This window comes from Ammospiza caudacuta, chromosome 3 (genome assembly GCF_027887145.1).
Source record: "Ammospiza caudacuta isolate bAmmCau1 chromosome 3, bAmmCau1.pri, whole genome shotgun sequence".
NCBI lineage: Eukaryota > Metazoa > Chordata > Aves > Passeriformes > Passerellidae > Ammospiza > Ammospiza caudacuta.
In genome coordinates, this window is record NC_080595.1 from 25,844,411 (window position 1) to 25,862,698 (window position 18,288).

General features: G+C 43.3%; 1 protein-coding gene across 2 annotated transcripts; it reads right to left on the bottom strand.

Moving 5' to 3' along the window:
- Nucleotides 1-8,134: 8,134 nt before the first annotated feature.
- Nucleotides 8,135-18,099, bottom strand: ATF3 (activating transcription factor 3). Of its 2 annotated transcripts, none has more exons than XM_058802092.1 (4): nucleotides 17,989-18,099; nucleotides 13,033-13,276; nucleotides 12,024-12,131; nucleotides 8,135-11,081 (listed from the first exon to the last, which is right to left on the bottom strand). In XM_058802092.1, exons 2-4 carry the CDS (start codon nucleotides 13,270-13,272, stop codon nucleotides 10,884-10,886), a joined length of 546 nt encoding a protein of 181 aa, XP_058658075.1. In that variant the 5' UTR covers nucleotides 13,273-13,276; nucleotides 17,989-18,099; the 3' UTR covers nucleotides 8,135-10,883. The 2 variants fall into 2 exon arrangements, with proteins under 2 accessions (XP_058658075.1, XP_058658074.1); XM_058802091.1 differs by lacking the exon at nucleotides 17,989-18,099 and adding an exon at nucleotides 16,725-16,849.
- Nucleotides 18,100-18,288: the final 189 nt, after the last annotated feature.

Genomic DNA, 18,288 nt, shown 5'->3' on the forward strand with positions numbered 1-18,288 from the left:
ATCACAGCTCTGGCAGTAATTTTGTGTTAATTGCTCAGAACAGGCTGAACTTCAGAGGGTTATAAATTTCAGTATGACATGTACTGTGGATTTGTTTTAGTTTTGCTTTTTTCCCCCCAAATTTACATATACTGAATGGCCAACTAACCTGACATCATTGGGAGCTCAGGATGGTTGGTGTCTGTCCATTTCACTCCACAAGTGTGGATTTATGGCCATGAGTCATGGAAGTAGAATTACCTTTTCATGAGGTTAGCGTGATCTGTCTTTCCATATAAGATGCTTCTATGGTAATGTTGATCATGTTACTAGGGTGATGTAAAAACATTAACCAAGTGTTTTACACAGGATTCATTTTAAAGGAAACTGGGCATTAACTTCTGTTCCCTTACTAATGCATATGGTTATCCATACTTAGAAATACACTTTAGTGCTTGAATGTTAGTCTGAGCACTAAAGTACCTTAGTGACACTTAAATCCCCTAAAGGATTTTAGCCATAATTCCAACTCCCTGCTCCCTAACGCCAAATTTCTGTTCTGTTTCTGCCCATGCACAAACATCAGGATCCATCACTTGCATTTTCATTCTTTGTGGTTGCACGCACCCGCGGCTCCAGGAATGTGCTCCGAGTGGGAATCTGCCTGCCTGTCTGACCATCAGGACCTAGTTTGGCTTTTATTTCGACCACACACACATTTCATGAAGCCGTGGAATGGTTTGGATTGGAAAGGACATTTGAGAGCACCTAGTTGCAGTCTCCCTGCCATGGACAGGGATGCCTTCCCCTGGAGCAGGCTGCTGAGGGACCCGGCCAGCCTGGCCATGAACACCTCCTGGGAGGGGCGTGGAGCTGTGTTTAGAGGGCTTGCTTAAAAAATTCATACTCCAATGGTTTTCCCACCCTGATTATGTGGATGGCACATGCTGGTCAGGGGGCTGTGGGTGTCGAAATCTCTCTTTAAAACTCGAGGTTCTTTATCAGCTCTGGCAGGTTTTTTTTTGGCAGGATGCCTTGTCCAGCCCCCTGCATTCATATCCTTGTTTCATTTGCGTGCACAGGAGTAGTACATTAATGCTTTACTACTTAAGGAGCAGTCTGGAATACCAGACATAACTGGACAGCCTCTCAGCAGCTACAGCACTGATTAAATGTCTGTGAGCAGCAGAACTGGAGGCTTGGCAGAGAGAATAGGATCCTGTAGTGTGCTCAGTGTCTGTGAATATTTAGAGTGAAGGGGTCAGTTGTGAAAGAATTTAATTTTAAAATTTTTCTCTGCTTTTGCTTGTGGCAGGTTGGCTTTCAGAGGGAATCCATTTCCCATATTTGCATTGCTGTTTCTGAGCAAGCAGTGTCCAGAATGACCTTTCCTGTGCTTTAGGAAATTGTTAAACAACAATTGTGAATGCTGGTGGGGGACTGTGCAACCAATTTGGAGAATGAAACAATGAAATGCATCTTAAAGTACCTGGAAAAAAACCCCACCAATCTCTAAATGGATTTAAAGGATGGCACTATATTTTTGGGGAGAGATAGAAAATGGTTCTCCATCTATGTTCTGTGTCCTTCTCCTCTGGTACACTTATTGCTGCCCATGGACATTGTACTAGGTTTGTGTGGCCAGGTTTTGGTAGCATTTCCTCCTTTTGAATAAGTGCTTGTGCAATTTAATATCTGCTTTAGTTTCCTGTAGAATGGTTTCCCTTCTCTTTAAGGGAAATACTTTGCTGTGTGCTGTAGACCAGTTTTGTAACATTCTGCTTATTTGAGAATCGACTCCTAGAAAGACAGGAAGTGTCAGTGCAAGAGGGCAGGAGGCAAAAATGCTGTGAAGAAACCCAGGTCAAAACAACAACAGCTAAACAGAGGGCTTCTTGGTGCTTTTTGCTAGATACTGAGAAGTGTGGTATTACTTGAAAGGTGGGCAAATTTTTTAAAATAAATCTCTCCTTCCTTTTGTTACTAATTTTGAGGATTTCTTTTTTTGAACCCAGTATTTATAAACCCTTCAGATATTAGAACAAGAATTAGATATTAGAATTAGAACAGATAACTGGTTTCTCTAACCATCTTTTTCTCTGTCCATAGATAGTTTTACTGCTACAGGGAAATGTGGTGTGGCCAAACTCAGATATTCAAACAAATACATCTGACACACCCATGCACAAACAAACAAAGCAGAACCTTTGGTTCTAAACATGAAATGTGAACAGTCTAATACACTAAATTTATTTTCTTTTCTATTGGTTTTGAAATTAGTACACACAAGCAATTTCTCTAAGTCTTTTTCTACAGTCATGAAGAATGAGGATGTCACACCATCAGATGTGGGGCTTGGAGAATGGGTGACAAACCCATGGGGGTTAGCAGCAAATATGGGGGTTACAGGCCCTGTGTGATCCAGCTTCCATGGTTGTAGTAGACTAAAATAAGAGGGGAAGTTCTCACCATGCCAGAATCAGAGGGCTGTGCTTCTCCAAGGCAGGTGAGAAAGGATCCCTGGTTTTAGCCAAGGAAAGGTAGCAGCACTTCATTCAGCAGAGAGATTATTGTACATTTATTTGTTCTCATCTCACCTCTCAGCCAAGCAGTGGATGGAGAGTTTGGACTGTGGTGGTGGTTTGGATAGCAGCATCCAAAGCATATGTGCTCTTCCCTCTCAGAAAAGTGTCTACTGTGTGTCCAGGAGAACTCTGACTGAACTCTTTCAGTTCTCCACGTGGGCAATTCTGCATGTAAAACAAATCCTTTGGAGGCAGGAAAATTGGCCAAATGTACATTTTCCACTTAGGTTACAAAGTAGCCTGGAACTATTCTGTAACCTGGGTAACTGATGTTCTATTTTATTATACAGAGAATTCTTTTATCTTTTAATGCACATTTGATTCACAGATTGTTTACACTGGGGAGGTCGATATTGCTGGTAAAGATAGAAAGTATAAAACACATTAACAACAAAAGCTCCCCACCCAAATTCCCAAACTCAAACAAACAAGTGAACATAAAAGAATAATAAAAGAAAAAAAAAACACACACACCCCCCATTCAAGAAGACCCTTAAACACTGTGAGTTTTCCTGGGGTTGAGAGGAGTACCAGTAATTACTGGTGGTTTGGATGGTTTCACTTGGCTGTAAGTGATAATCACATGGCAATAAAATTTACTCTTCTGTTCAGGAGCTTCCTAGTGACTTAACAAAATTTGTGAATCTTCATGAGTCTTGCTCAAAAGACCCAGCTTTCAAAAGTAAGGGATTTTATTTTCCTTGGGATGAAGAAAGGGTAGAAAGAATGGTATTGGTCATAATGCTTGTCTTTCAGATGGAGGAATTGAGGCATTGGGTAGTTTGTGTATTTAAGTCACACAGCATGGCAGGAATTAAAATGTGATAATTAGATGTACAATGATTCTTTAATGCCACAGAAAATCTTGGAGTAGCTGACAGACTCTAAAAGCTCCAAATGTGATTGAGGATGATGAAGACCTCATTGCAGGGGACATTCAGGAGATGGCACTTAGGTCAGAAGCCTGTCAGAGAGAAGCTGGGAAACAGAGCAGCTAAAGGAGCTGAAAAGAGCACTGAATCACCCTTCAGATGTATTAGTGATAGTTAACCCATTGGCAAGTGTATCATTCACATCCTCTGAAAAAATTCGCACAGGATTTTTATCCTGGGAAGCTGAGAAGCCTCAGAGAAAAAGGAAAACAATTCTTACCTCATTTCCTTTTCCTCTGTTTTGCTGCTTTGGAATGTGTTTGGAGATTGTTTATCCAACAGGTGATTGTTTCATTGAATTCTGGTGTGAGTTGTTTTGACTCTTTGGCCAACCAGGGCCAAGCTGTGTCACAACTCTTTCCAGAGTCACAGGTTTTCATTATTGGCTTTTTAGCATTCTGTAAGTATCCTTTCGGTATTCTTTGGTATAGTTTAGTTTAGTATTCTTTAATATTATATAGTATCATAAAGTAATAAATTAGCCTTCTGAGAACATGGAGTCAGACTCATCATTCCTCCCTGGCACAGGGGTCCCTGCAAATACAATAAGAAACTCTAGTGAGAACTGATGATCAAAGGGAACAAACACTCAGAGGGCTGAGAAGCTGAAGAAATAGAGACAATTCCCCAGCCAGAACCCTCTCCATGACAGGACAAAGTGAAGAACACAAGCAGAGGATCTGTCTGACACTGAAGTGACTATAGGTTGAGTTTTTCAGAAGAATCAGCACTAACCTAATGAGTTTTCAGTAAAAGGCTCAAACAAAATGGAAAAAGAAAATTGCTGAAATACTAAAAATAATACATAACACTCTCACTGTTACTCTGGCTTAATCTTTGTTGGTGTCTGAGGACTGGAGTGGGGCAAATATGCCACCGAACTTTCTTAAAGGTTCCAGGAGAATCCAAGGAACTATAGGCCTGTAATCGGAACAGGCAAGTTAATGGGAATTAAGATAAAGGAACTATCAATTAGTAGGTACCTAGAGAAATACTTGAAGAGAGTCAGAATGGATTTTATAACATTTAATTCAGGCTTACAGGCACATCTGCAGTTCTTGGAAAGAGTTGGCAGATATGTGGATCAGGGATATTCAGTAGATGCATTTTATGACACCTCCAAAGAGGTTTCAGTAAATTCACTCAACAAGTAATTATTTCAACAAACTGAATAGTCATGAATAGAGAAAATGCATATATGTGATTAAAAGGTAGAAAAGAGAGTAAAATAAGCTATGAACTCTCCCATGAGGGGCAGCTCATGCAGTGATGTTCCACAGGAAACTTTACTGGGACCTGCAGAGCTCAAAACTTTCATAAATTATCTGGTAGGAGTGTGAGTAAAGTAGCAGGGTTAATGATGGTGCAACTTTACTCGGGACAGACAGGAGAAAGGCAGTTTCTGAAGACTGGAAGGAAGACTTTACATTTACATTTTGGAAAATAAAAGGGCAGATAAAACTCAATGTAAGTAAACATGAGGTAGTGTATATGGGAAAAATCAGTCCCAGCATCGTATATGAAGAGTTTCCCTTGAGTTTATAATTGCTAGTCAGGAAGGAGATCTTGGGATTATGATAGATTGTTGCATTGTGTGGGACTGGATGCTGGGCAGTCATCAAAACTGCAAACCTATTTTCTGGAATTCTTAGGAAAGGGACAGTGAACATCAAGATCCTTCTGTATCAATCCATGGCTTGACCACAACTTGAATACTATTAATGTAGTTACAGTTCTTCTATGTTTAAGGGTGAGGGAATGGTTAGGGTTTCTTTTGTCCTAGGAAAAGTCACAATTTTCCCAGAAAAAACGGGGTAAGAGGAATAATCAAGGATGTAAAATGGCTGCCAAAAATAAAAAGAAGAAGAAGAAAAAAGACTGCTTAGGCTAGGACAAGCAGAGTTACTGGGAACAGGGTCAAACAAGAAGTTTCTTCTTCTCAGTGGTGATAGCCCTATGATAGCCCTGCCGTCAGAAGTTGCTGCAGATGCTGATACTGTGGATGAGAAACTGGTGAAAACATTTGACAGGAAGATCTGTGGAAGGGTACTACCTAAAGAATTCATGGAAAGCTCGTGTGACTCACCAGCTGAAAACAGTTGGTGTGGGAAAGCACCCAGGGGAAGCATGCTCGCCCTGCTCCTGTTCTTCCTTGGACAGCTGCTTTAGATCAGGGCTGCAGGGAGAGAGCAGGGCTGGGTGGGCCCTGGGAGGGGGTTGGGGGGCTGCCAGCAGGAATGCAGGAGCTACGTGCTGTGCTAACCTGGGCAGCAGCACCAGGGCCCAGCTGGCTCTGGCTGAGCCCCCTCGGGGGCAGCCCCAGCCCCAGAGAGCTCCCCCAGGGCTGGCACCCACCAGCCGGGCTGGGATTCCTGCTGTCATCACTGGGTGTGCCCAGCTCTCAGCTGGCTGATATAAAATATTGCTACTCCTCACTGCTATTTGCTGCCTGGGCATTCCCACCCGGTGAGCATGGTCGTGCACCAATTATTCTGGTGGGGTCTACAAATATAAAGATGCTAAATTCTCAGAGGAGGAGAAATATTCCAGCTTTAACTCTCTCGGTTTGTTTCCATTTTCTATTTATTCATTTCATAGATCTAATGATTTTTTTCTGAGTGTCAGCTCTAGAACATTTACATTGGGGTCTGAAAATCATTAGGCTGGGGTTTTTTTGTTAATGGATCTCTGTCAGCAATAGTAAATATTTGCAGCCAGAAGTGATGCTATATATAAGAATAGATTCCAGTGTATTCTCTTTTTAATTGTGATGGCTTTGAAGATCTAACAGCACTGAAAATTAGCAAATAACTATTTTTATCCCTGGAGTCAGCAGTTCTGACTCAGTGTCCATTAAGGAAATGAATTTTAAACAACAGGATTCTTAAAAATTATTGTCACTCATTATCTTAACTACACTTAAAAAGGAATGGCATCTATTATAGAAATGAAAATATTCTATTGGTGTAATTATAAACTAATAAAGACCGTTAGAAAGTAATTATGTTAATTAATGTCATTGCACATTTAATCCCGGGATGATTCTCAAGGTCTCCAGCTGGGGGCACTGGGCAAACACGGAAACCTGGCAATGGCCAGCGCGGGTGAGGCTTGCACCTAGACAAGAGCTGTGCTGGAGGGGAGGAGGCAGGGAAACCAAAACCACCAAGGAAAATGGATGCGAGGTACAGCCATCACCCTGGATTTGAGAATTTCCTAAGATGAAATACATTTTATTTTCAAAACTCTTTTGTTAGTGACAAACGGTTGTATGCTTTTCATTACTCATAAATTATCCAGATTCTTTAGCAAATCTATCCCTTTAATCAATAACTTCCAATTCTAATGGACCCAGATAGAAAAATTATTGTAAATTTCAATTTGTTGCCATTCAGTTTCATTAAACATTTCCAGCCTTGTATAAATCATTGTCTCTACCTACCTTTAGTATTGCTATTTATTCATTTATATCAGGGAAAGAGCTAGAAAAACAGAAGATGCTCCTTGTCAAAGCATAGTGTGAAGCCCAGCATGCTTTGAGGTCTGCATGGGCCTGGAGAGACAGATTTAGCATCTAGAACAGGACCTGAGGAGAAGATGTGGCATATAATTTCTCAAGGAATACCAACTATGCTATAAGGAATATGTCAGAGACCAATGATGGTTTCATGCTTTCAACTCATACCATTAAAAAAAAATTACAAAATACCAGTTCAGGAAATCGTAGCCCTAATTTTGTTGGTAAGGTTCTCTAAACCAGGGCAGGCAGGTGATTTTTAAGTTAGCCAATTTAGTGTTGAACTGGGTACTCAAAAGCAGAGTTTGACAGCAGCTATAGGAGAATGCATGAAAGGGTGAATGTACTTATGGGGACTGCACAACTGCAAATGGATGGACCAATAAGGAAAGTAAACATTCAACATTGCCAAGCTCAGAGTAGCCTAGATCTTCCTTCCAGATGATATTTTTAACTGGATTTTGCAATAGAGCAATGGATTTCCTGATCCCTGGAGCTCCTGGCCTTCTATCTGGCCTCTGTGTTACAAGTTATGACTGCTTGTAATGGATTGAAGCCAAAAGTTGTGTGCACATCACCGGCTGTCAAAACACAGGGACTTCTGTCTGGGTGTGTAGATACTCAGTTTTGGAAAAGCAGGAGAGAACATTTTGTTCATGTTTCTCCCCAGACACACCAATACACAGACACAGAGAAAAAACCAAAGCCCTAATCATGCCATACTTCCTTAGTGTCTTCCATATAATTGTAGAAAACAATCTAGAAATATTAAGGCTTCAGAGTAGCAAAAGCATTAAATTCATTAGGGAACCAGACAGTTGAAATAACTATCAGCTGGTTGGTTGCAAGGTTAGGAAAGCTTCAGGAGTTCTGTTTTCCAGTCCTTTAATCAAGCTCTAGGCCATGAATAAGAAGTTTGCCTGGAATTCACAATCAACCTTGCAACAACAAAATTTTGTTTACACCTTGACAAGCAGTGAACAGTACCAGTTTTACCTTATAAGATGCTCATAGTTGCAAACCCATAAAGAGTGTTTGCTTTTTAATATTTCAGTGTTGTTTCAAGAGAATGAAGTTGCTCTTGGACCTTGACACATAGAATGAATTAAATGACACGTGAATAAATATATATTAATTCTTTTTTATTAAAGTATCAAAACAAACTTGAGAATAGAAAACAAACTGCTTTTTAATGCATTTTAAGGGTTCTCCTGAATAAAGTATACTTTGAGAAAACTCATGCAACATACTGTGTGGCTGTTCAAACACTCTTTTCCTGGGCACAGTCAAGTGACCCTGAGTACCATCATTTCCAGAGCAGCGTGCAGGAGCACACGCGCACACACACACACACACACACACACACACACAGAAGGAATACAGAGCAGCTATGACTGCACATGTAAAGAAATAAAAATAGATTCTCTTCTGACAATAGTAGTGGTACCATATTAACATTTGGCATGCCGAGTGAATAAGAGCAAGCAACAAAAGCATAACGCCTGCATCACCGGTGATATGGTTAAAGCAACCATACAAATTCCCTAAGGGAGACACATGAATTTTGTCATTACAGTCTCTGTGGTAACACTTTATAACCAATCATGAGACAAACAGCCCTGTCTGCAGGTATTTGAGAGGCAAAAAGCAAAGCCAAGGTGTACGATACCGGGGCGATGCCTTGGTTTTGTATTTCCCCATTACAGAAGTCAAATAATGAACATACTTTGACAATCTTATTGTACACACACCATGTAGATCTGTTGTCTGGTAAACAGCTGGCCCAATTACATGTAGAACTCGCCCTTTAAACCAGAGAAGTTGCCAAAGAGGCTCCAAACTCTGCTCACAGGACATGAGAAAACTCTCACTGAAGTCAATAGAACCTCCTTCCAATATACAGAAAGATCATGGATTCTTAAGACAGAATTGGACCTAGAATGCCATCTTTGTAATACATTCACTGTTCAGATACATGAAGCACATACTCTTAACATGTGATACAGGACATTACAATATATCCAGATCTTAGGAAATGGTACTAAGTAGTTCTGTTGCAGAATATAACAATCATATGAGAACCAGGTACAACATGTGGTGGACTCATGCGAGACTTGCAGGGTAAGAAGCTCATGGCTGAGGTATCTTCAAGTTTAGCCTTTAGAGCAAACACACAATTTCAACACTGCAGAACTGGTGTAAAATATTATGCATTGTAAGCTCCACTTGTATTTTGCTTTGTTTAGATTGTGGCATTGAACAGTCAGACACCACTGATGGAGGTACAAAATGTTGGAAGGCACATTATCTGCACCCAATCATTCAGGACACTCAGTGCCTCATCTTCAAAAAAGATGAAGGATAAGTGTTTTTAATAGTGGTGTCTCAAGTACAACTGGTGAAGTTTAGGAATATATAATATTAAACACCAAGAGATAAAAGACAGCTCAACACTTTTGTTTTCAGTTTTATCTTGCTCGCAGTATTTATTAGCTCTACTCATTATGATATTAGTGATAAATAAGGATAATACTTTCTTTTACAAAAAAAAAATGTAAGGGTATATTTTATAGAAATAAACAATCTGAGAATTTCATAGAAACATCAGAATTTCAACACTCATAGCTCCAACTGTTTTGTCCAGCAGCTCTTCTACCAGTTCAAAAACATCCAAGGTTAGTATTTAATAAAAAAATTAAACAATTATTCACTACATCAAAACTCTTGCCTCCTTTAGATTCTAAATAACACTTTAGATTGACTGTAGTTGCCACTCAAATGTAAAACAAAAGTAGCTACAATCATAACTTTTCCCTCTGAGTCACCTGGCAAAAGGAAGTAACCCTGACCAGGATGGAAAAATCTTTGCCAAGCTCTTATGCCTGTAAGAGCTATCTGCATGAGCAGACCCACTGACATCCATGGAACCTCTTCTGTGACTGAGGGGTAATAGCATGAATTAAGGCATGTAAGATTAGATCCTAGATGAATTTTAAAAAAATTTTTTTTTCCAAGGCTCAGGAGTCTGGGATTCACTCCTGCAGTTCTTTACTTGAGCAAAACCTCTATCAATACCCCATGCACAGTTAGTTCCTTCTTTCCAATTCAGTGGGCTCAAGTCACCAAGTCAGTAAGTGACGGTACAAGCTGCTCTTCAGCAATTCAAGGAAAAATTGAATTGTCCCCAGGGGGTAGTATCTGGGGTGATAGCTCATAAAATAGAAGCTAGGTTACCTAGATGTTCTGCAAGGAACTTTTCTTTGTCACACTTACTAGACCCTTCAAATTCAGTCACTGAGATGAGTCACAGAAAAACCCACATGAGCGTTGTGAAAAATATGAGAAAGCTTGGTTGGAACTACAGGGGGGTTTTTGTGTGTGTGTGTTTTAGGTTAGAATGCAACGTTACACATCAGTACATTCTGCCAGAAACTATCCTCCTGGAAATTCAAAAATACTCAGTCCTCTTTCCCTACCAGCAACAAGGAAGAGCAGTGTCCATCCAGCAGAGCTGTCTGTACCCCGTGCATGGCTGGAAGTCATAGTGTTCTAGCACAAACCTGTGAGTGCACATACTGCATGCTAGCAGAGCTAAAACTTCAGAAGCTGTTGTCTGTAGCTCCTAGGAACAGCAAGTATGACAGGTGCAAACCCTACATTGGAGGCAGAAGGCTCCTCAGTTTGATTGAGACCAGATCTTCCAAGGGCAAGGATCGCTGTCAAGCCAAAATGATTGTTTCCACTCATGAGAGCAATCTGCCCTTCCTAAAGGCTCTTGACTAATAGAATCCTACACTTTATGTCAGACTCCCCCACGGATTCTGGTAGCTGTTAAAAACATTTTAAATATCTCCACGCTTGCCATATCACTTAACCTTGCAATGTGCCTTCTTTGATCTGTTGAATAAAAAGATTTCTTTCATCCTCAGGTGTCCTCCCGTTCTGTGCACGGACTATGCAGGTGGGCCTGTGCAGGTTGAGCATGTATATCAAATGCTGCTTCTCGTTCTTCAACTCCTCAATCTGGGCTTTCAGCTCCGCATTGATCGTCTCCAGCTTCTCCGATTCCTAGCACAAAGCACACACACAATTTGACACTCAGAAGTTCAAACAGTAAGTCACTGGGTTTTTTTCTTACAGTTGTTGTGTTTAAGTGTGGGAAAGCGTATGGCTGGCAGAGAAAGGAATCACATGTACTTAGTGTGCTGAAACGATGAAACTGTACATTCCCCTGTCAGTAATGGCCTGAAAACCATATTGAGAGTTACCTCATTTGGCCTCTAGAGAATGTAATGGAAGTTGAAAAGCAAAATTCAAACTTGTATTCACTTACAGTGACAGATACCCAAAGTATTATTGCTATCTTCTGCAAAATTATTCTGAGCTTTTTGGGTCAAAAATTGACCCAAAATTATTTACGCTGCTTCTTAACTCCCTGGAACATCAGCTCATCTATAAAGCCATGTTAAGCTAGCAAACTGCAAACACAGCTTTTTTCCCCTACCCCTAGATGTAGGAATATACAGGTCTGTATACCTAGATACACAGGCTTGGTGCTACTGAAATACAGTTTTATATCACAGCACAGGAGATGAAGATGTGCCTGGGCTCCTAGGACAGAGAATTCAAGTTTCCACACCACTCTGTTCATAAAGAAGTCAGAAATTACTTGTAGGTGCTTGTGGGCTCTCCACAGTGAATATTTTATGAAATGTGATTTTACTTCTTTTTGTGTGCAGTGTACACATTCAAATTAACATTATCCCCATAGAAAGATTGGTCACTGAAACAGCAATCTCTTTTCACTCCTACCATGCTTTCACTTTATGCCAGTATCAACCAGGTTTGGATTTAATATTTGGCATGTTTATTTTTCATAACTAATGCTTTTAAGGGTTCACAAAGTTTTGGGGGATATCTTTCTGATTTCCTACTATGACAATACCCTATGCTATCTGTTTGGATCCTGGCAGGATGACAGATTTGGAACAATTCTATCCAGTCACTTACTTTTTGCAAACATTCTGTTTTTTCCTTCTTTTTGTTTCGGCACTTTGCTGCTGCAATTTTATTCCTTTCTCTTCTTCTCTTTTTTCTTTCATCCTCTTCAGGAGAAAACTGTCCCACAAAAACAGATACACACAATGCATAAGATGCTGTAAACAGGAGAAAACTGTATTTTGATAACTTCTGGATTTTTAAAATCGACATGGAAAGTGCTGTCAGTGCTCACATCATGAGTTACACAAAAATGTGATTCTGACCTTGTAGAAGGGCAGGAACTTCATTAGAATTGTCAATGAAAACCTTGACAATGGAGGGGGGTTGTATGTAATCTATATGATGGTTCATTAAAATCAGTGGTACTCAAAAAACTCACTGAACATCTCCCCAGGCTCCCACACCTCTGTGTCTCCTCCATTTCCCAGGGAGGAAAAGGAGGAGGGGCACAGGGAGCACATGGAGGATGTGTCATGAGTGAGGCAGCCAGAAGTGAGTGAATTAACGGCAGCACCAAAAAGGGCACACTGTCACACTTCCTTCTGTTTCCTGAGGAAGCTCAGACCAAGGTGTAACTCTTTCCTTGACCAAAGCTATTTCCCCACTTTCAAAGAGCAATGTTTTTCACGGATAGTGCCATCTTTAAGCAAAAATATAGTGTGGACATAGCAGGTCCATGCCTTAACCCCCACGGGTTCTGCTGGACTGTCCTCAGTCAAACAGAACTTCAGCAGTGACTTATTCCAAGTCCAACCACCACTGGGCAGGGAAACCAGATTAGCACTTGCTCTAAGCACTGTAAACATTGTCTGTAGTCCATATTGAAAATCAAATATCCAACTATGAGAATTACCAGAGGCTTTGCCCAAAGCACTCAACAGAAAGACAAGCAGCTGGCTTAAGAGGAAACAAGTATGGTACAGGGGGTTGTCTATAGTTAATACAGTTAGTGGTCTTGTGGCAAAACTTTATTAGAGAATTAATCATTCACACCAAAATTCTGTTTAAAGAGCCTTACCTCTGTTTTCAGCATTGATGTTTCAACTGGCCTTTCAGAAACAGTCACTGTGTCCAAAGTGGAAGACATCCTATGGAACTGACGCTTGTTCTGAATGGCAAACCTCAGTTCCTCCTTCACCAGAGGGGTTAAATTTGTGAAATCATCAAACCCCAGTGACCCTGCAGGGGACAAAGTGGGAACAATTGCGGAGGCGCTGACTTCTAATGCAGATACCTGGCCTGAGTGTTGGACCATCATTTTGCTGAAAGAGAAAAAGAGATAATATTGATAGTCTTTCAACAACTTTAGAAAGGCAAACAATATCTCTTAGAGATATATTTCATACTGTGAATAATACTGCAGTTACATTGCTTCAGTCCCCATTCCCAGTCTATCCCAATCCCTCAAAAGAGACAAGCAGTTAAGAATTTGGAACTCAAAAAACTTTCAACTTTATGTTAAGTCAAAGTTAGTATTTAAAAGTAAGAATAGTATCAGCACATGACACAATTTCTAGGTCTTTCTGAAACTTAATATTTAAAAAATTTTGTGCAAGTATGTGTACTGTTAAGTTTTAAACTGGTAGTGTGTGGCAAATGAGAATCGAGTCAATAGGAAGAGAAAGAAAACAAGAACAAAAATCAGACAGCAAATAAGTAGTACTATTATTTAAAGCATAGAAGGAGAGTAAGAGTATATTCATCTTCAGAGCTATATCACCACAAATTCCAGCTTCAAATGGACAGAGCAAACCTTGTTCTCAGCTACACTTAGCTCAATGAGTTTTACTAGAAGCTGAAAATTGCTAACCACAACAGGATCTGTCACGAAGTTATCACACTCAATTTTACACACAGTTGTACATTTGGCTATAAACCCCTGGAAAATAGTTAACAATAAGAGCTGACACAAAGGCAAAAGTCTCTACATGGTCTGTGGCTCCACAGCACAGGCTGAGTTGGAGGGATTGACTCATGAAAAATGTGAAGCCGTTTCTTTCATTCCTTTGCTCTTGTAAAATTCGAAACTGTCCTTATGTGCCCTCCACGAGAGGCTTGAAATTCTTAAATATTTATGGCTGGATCTTCTGCTGACATAAAACAGTGTGATTGAAGAGTCTTTAGGGGAATTATGTAAATGTAAACCCATGGAGAAAGCTAATTTCTAGTGGATTTCTGAAGAAAACAAACCTATCCAACAGTGCTCTCTACTTTTCTCTTTTTAGTCATTCTTGTTAGTTATTTTTAGCCAGTTTTGAAGGGAGAGAGGCCCCATGTGCTCTGTGAAAACTGGTGTCCCCACTGAGGGAGGAAGAGGCAAAACTCAGCAGTCAGTCATCCAAACTCAGTGGGTTTGCTGATGCACACATCCCTGCAAGCCACAGCTCATCTCTCACCCAGCAGAGGTGAGATAAGAGGTCTGGAAGAAGACTGAGCGCCTTTTGTGTATGGTCCAAGGGACAAAAGGTGCAAATCCACAGGAAAACAGATTGTAATACTTCCCTGGTTCACAAAGTGACTTGTGCTAAATTGGATTTTACTATGTTGGTTTTCCAGCTGTCTTTGGTGCAAAGATTTTTGGTTTTGTTGTTGTTGTTTTGGGGTTTTTTTTTTAAATAGTGGTATAGATAACTACAGTATGTAATTATCTACTCTGGATTAGAACCACAATAATTACAGGAAAGTCAATTGTAATTAACTTGGTGCAGGTAAGCAAACAGCTGCCTCAGGGTAGCAGTGTGGGTAAGCTAAATTTCCACATGGTCAATCCAGAACTGCACAGTTCCCTGTATGTTACTTCTGGAACCCAGCAAGAAATGTTTGGGGTCATGTGCCTTGACAAGAAGATTGAATTTGCTCAGAGATATCTAAAAATACACTGTAAATCCACACTGGTGCAAATGAGAATAGAACCCGGTTCATGGCTGTGAGGCAAACACAAAAATCAGAGGAGTGTGAATTGCCTGTTGCTGGAAAATATCAGGTCCAACTGCAGTCTTCCTCACTTCTTCCTCTCTCAGTGACCACAGAAGAGCTGAACATTTCCCAGAGTCTCAGAGTGAAATCCTGACCCCATGGAAATCAAAAGGACTTTTTCTGTTGACCTCAATGGGGCCAGGATTTCACCCGTAGTTATTCAAGATGGGGAAATTATTTGGAACAATTTGTTATTCAGAAAGACCTTGGGAAATTTATGTAATTCTCTTCAGAAAGCCCCTGCTCATGAGTCACATTTAAAGTACTGATACAGTTTAATCCTATAATCTCAGAAAGCTAGCAGTTACTCCTTTCCAGCAAGTCAGAAATGGCCCTATTAATTTCCAGCTGAAGTCCTCCCAGTATTATTTACGATTTACCAACATTCAACCATACAACTAATTTAAACAGGCTAATTCCAGATGACACTGAACCCCTCACTGCCAGCAGAAATTTCAGTTATTTTCACTGACTCAGTGTCCTTGAATGCTGATGATGGCTTCGTTCAACAAAGTTAATTCTGTATAATTCAATCCAACCAGGATTCTTAAAGTAGCAGTAAAACTGTTTTTCCAGCCTCCAAGATAATTAGTTGGGCAAGTAATTTTCAAGCTCTGCTGGTTTATTCAATTATTTTTCAGTTTAGGTGAACTTTTAATTAAGGTCAGCAGCAGCACCAGAGGAAACCAAGAATGTGCCTGAGAAATTGTGTTAATTGTGGATTTCTAGCGGTTAGTGCTAAGTGCACCACAACCACCAAAACCCTCCTGCAATGGCTTCAGGTCCTCTCACCCACCAGTCACTAGTGTGTAACAGAGGAGTGGTCAGGTGCCCAGAGCAGGAGAAAGTGTCCTTGACCGTAGGAGCTGGCTGCTCTCCTGCCCAGACAGCTCACTGCCCTCCCAACCATCCTGAAATGCAACTCTAATTGCTCCAACAAGCTAGATGTTGGGCAGCTTCTGAGGAACAAATCTGCTTTCAGAAATGTTTTACAAATAGGAAAATTAGATTTTACTATTGAAAAAAAATTGCAACAAGTTGCCCTTCCTTGTCCCAATTTTTGTACAATGTCCCTCTGTCCCAAAGCCATGCAGAACACTATCTCATTTCCTCTGGGTTTAGGAAGGCTGGGGAAGCAGTAGGAATAAGAGTATCAAGCCTTAGAGCGTGATTCCATGGTGGCCTCTCTGCTACAATCTCTGTTTACTGTGTCAGACCACGCACATGTCCTGCAGTTGCTGCCACTGGAGGTGCTGAACACTTCTGAGCACTGCCCTGCTCCCGGCACAGCCTGTTCCCGGGCTCGGTTAATGCTTCATTGCTTTAGCCTCACTTCTGGAATTCTCAACAGTTTTACCCTCCCTATTCAGGTAGGTTCAAACAACTCCATTCATTCGTTCTCCCCCTGCTTTTTGTTTGTTGTTTTGAAGATGATTCTTTTCATCTACAATGAGCTTTTACATCTCCTCTGCCAAGATTTTAAAATCTTAAAATCTTAGCTGTGCTCTTCCATTATTTAAGGATATCCTTGTTTAATTTCAATATTGAAAGTGACTACTTTCAGTTTTTTTCTTGCTTAACAGCAGATGGCTGACTGTGCTTCTTGGTTTTATTTCTTCATACGAATTCCTTTTCCTCTGGTGCTGATGCAATAAACCTTGATAACCACTGAGGTTAATCTTAAACAGCATTAAGAGCAATTACAGTTCACAACCTCTGTGCACGCTAGTTGACCTTAAGCTTTCTGACATCCCACATCGCTCCCGAGGCATTTTCTCTGCTGCCTTTCAGTTTCTCAAACGCTGTTACTAGGAGGAAAATCGATTTCCAACAGGAAACCCGTTTTCTGAAAGAAGTTGTCCGTTGTGTCACGCCTGATTTGCTTAGGCAAGAGTTCAGCAACTGATCTACCCCACGCCAAGACACGGGGACCGAAAGGAGAGCGGATATCCCCGGCTGTCACGAGAAGTTCCCGCTCGGTTTAGGGGAATATCAGCGATAACTCTGCCCGCGGCAGCGCGGGTTTGTCACGGCCCGGGCTGTCCCGCCGCGGCTCCCCCGTGCCTGTCCCGGCGGTGCCGCCGCCGCCTGCCCCCAGCACGGGCACCCCGCTCCGCTCGGGCATCCCGGAGCTGCCGTGTCCCCGCTCCGCTCGGGCATCCCGGAGCTGCCGTGTCCCCGCTCTGCTCGGGCGTCCCGCGGCTCCGGGGCCGTGTCCCCGCTCCGCTCGGTCATCCCGAGGCTGCCGTGTCCCCGCTCCGCTCGGGCATCCCGGGGCTGCCGTGTCCCCGCTCCGCTCGGGCATCCCGGGGCTGCCGTGTCCCCGCTCCGCTCGGGCATCCCGGGGCTGCCGTGTCCCCGCTCCGCTCGGGCATCCCGGAGCTGCCGTGTCCCCGCTCTGCTCGGGCGTCCCGCGGCTCCGGGGCCGTGTCCCCGCTCCGCTCGGGCATCCCGGGGCTGCCGTGTCCCCGCTCCGCTCGGGCATCCCGGGGCTGCCGTGTCCCCGCTCCGCTCGGGCATCCCGGGGCTGCCGTGTCCCCGCTCCGCTCGGGCATCCCGGAGCTGCCGTGTCCCCGCTCTGCTCGGGCGTCCCGCGGCTCCGGGGCTGCCGTGCTCCCGCCGCGGCCGCCACCGCGCGGTGCCGAGCGGCGCTGCCGGCCGGGGACAGCGGGGGCCGGGCGGGCTGTCCCGGCGCTCACATCTGGCGGCAGCCCGGGCAGGGGCTTCCCCCAGATGTGAGGGCGGGCACGGGGCCGGGCGGCCGGGGGGCTCCGGCGGAGCTCGGCGGGGCCGGGGCTCTCCCGGAGCTCACGGCAGGCGGCGGCACCGCCGCGCCAGACTTCGCCCGCGGCGGAGAAACTTTTGCCGGCGGCGCGGCGCGGGTCCCCCGGCGGGCATCCCTCCCTCCATCCATCCCTCCATCCCTCCCTCGGCGGCGGGACAGCCTCCCGGAGCTCAGCCCCCCAGTCCCGGCCGCCCCTGTCCCGCTCGCACCTACCTTGGTGCCGCCGCTGTCCCGGCCGGAGGGAAGGGGCTCGGCAGCCCCGGCGCGCTGCGCTCCGCGCTGCTCCGCCGCCCCCCGCGGGAGAGCGGCTCCCTCGGCTCCCCGCGCCTCTGCCGCTCGCCCGGGTTGCATCACCCCCCTTTTATAGCCGAGCGGGCAGCGCTGGTATTTACTCTGGCGGCGAGTCCCTGGCTGATGTCATGCTATTAATAGCCTCTCCGAAAGAGAGGGAGGAGGGAAGCGGGCCGGGGCGGTGATGCAAGGCTTCCCCGCCGGCACGGCTCGGCACGGCAC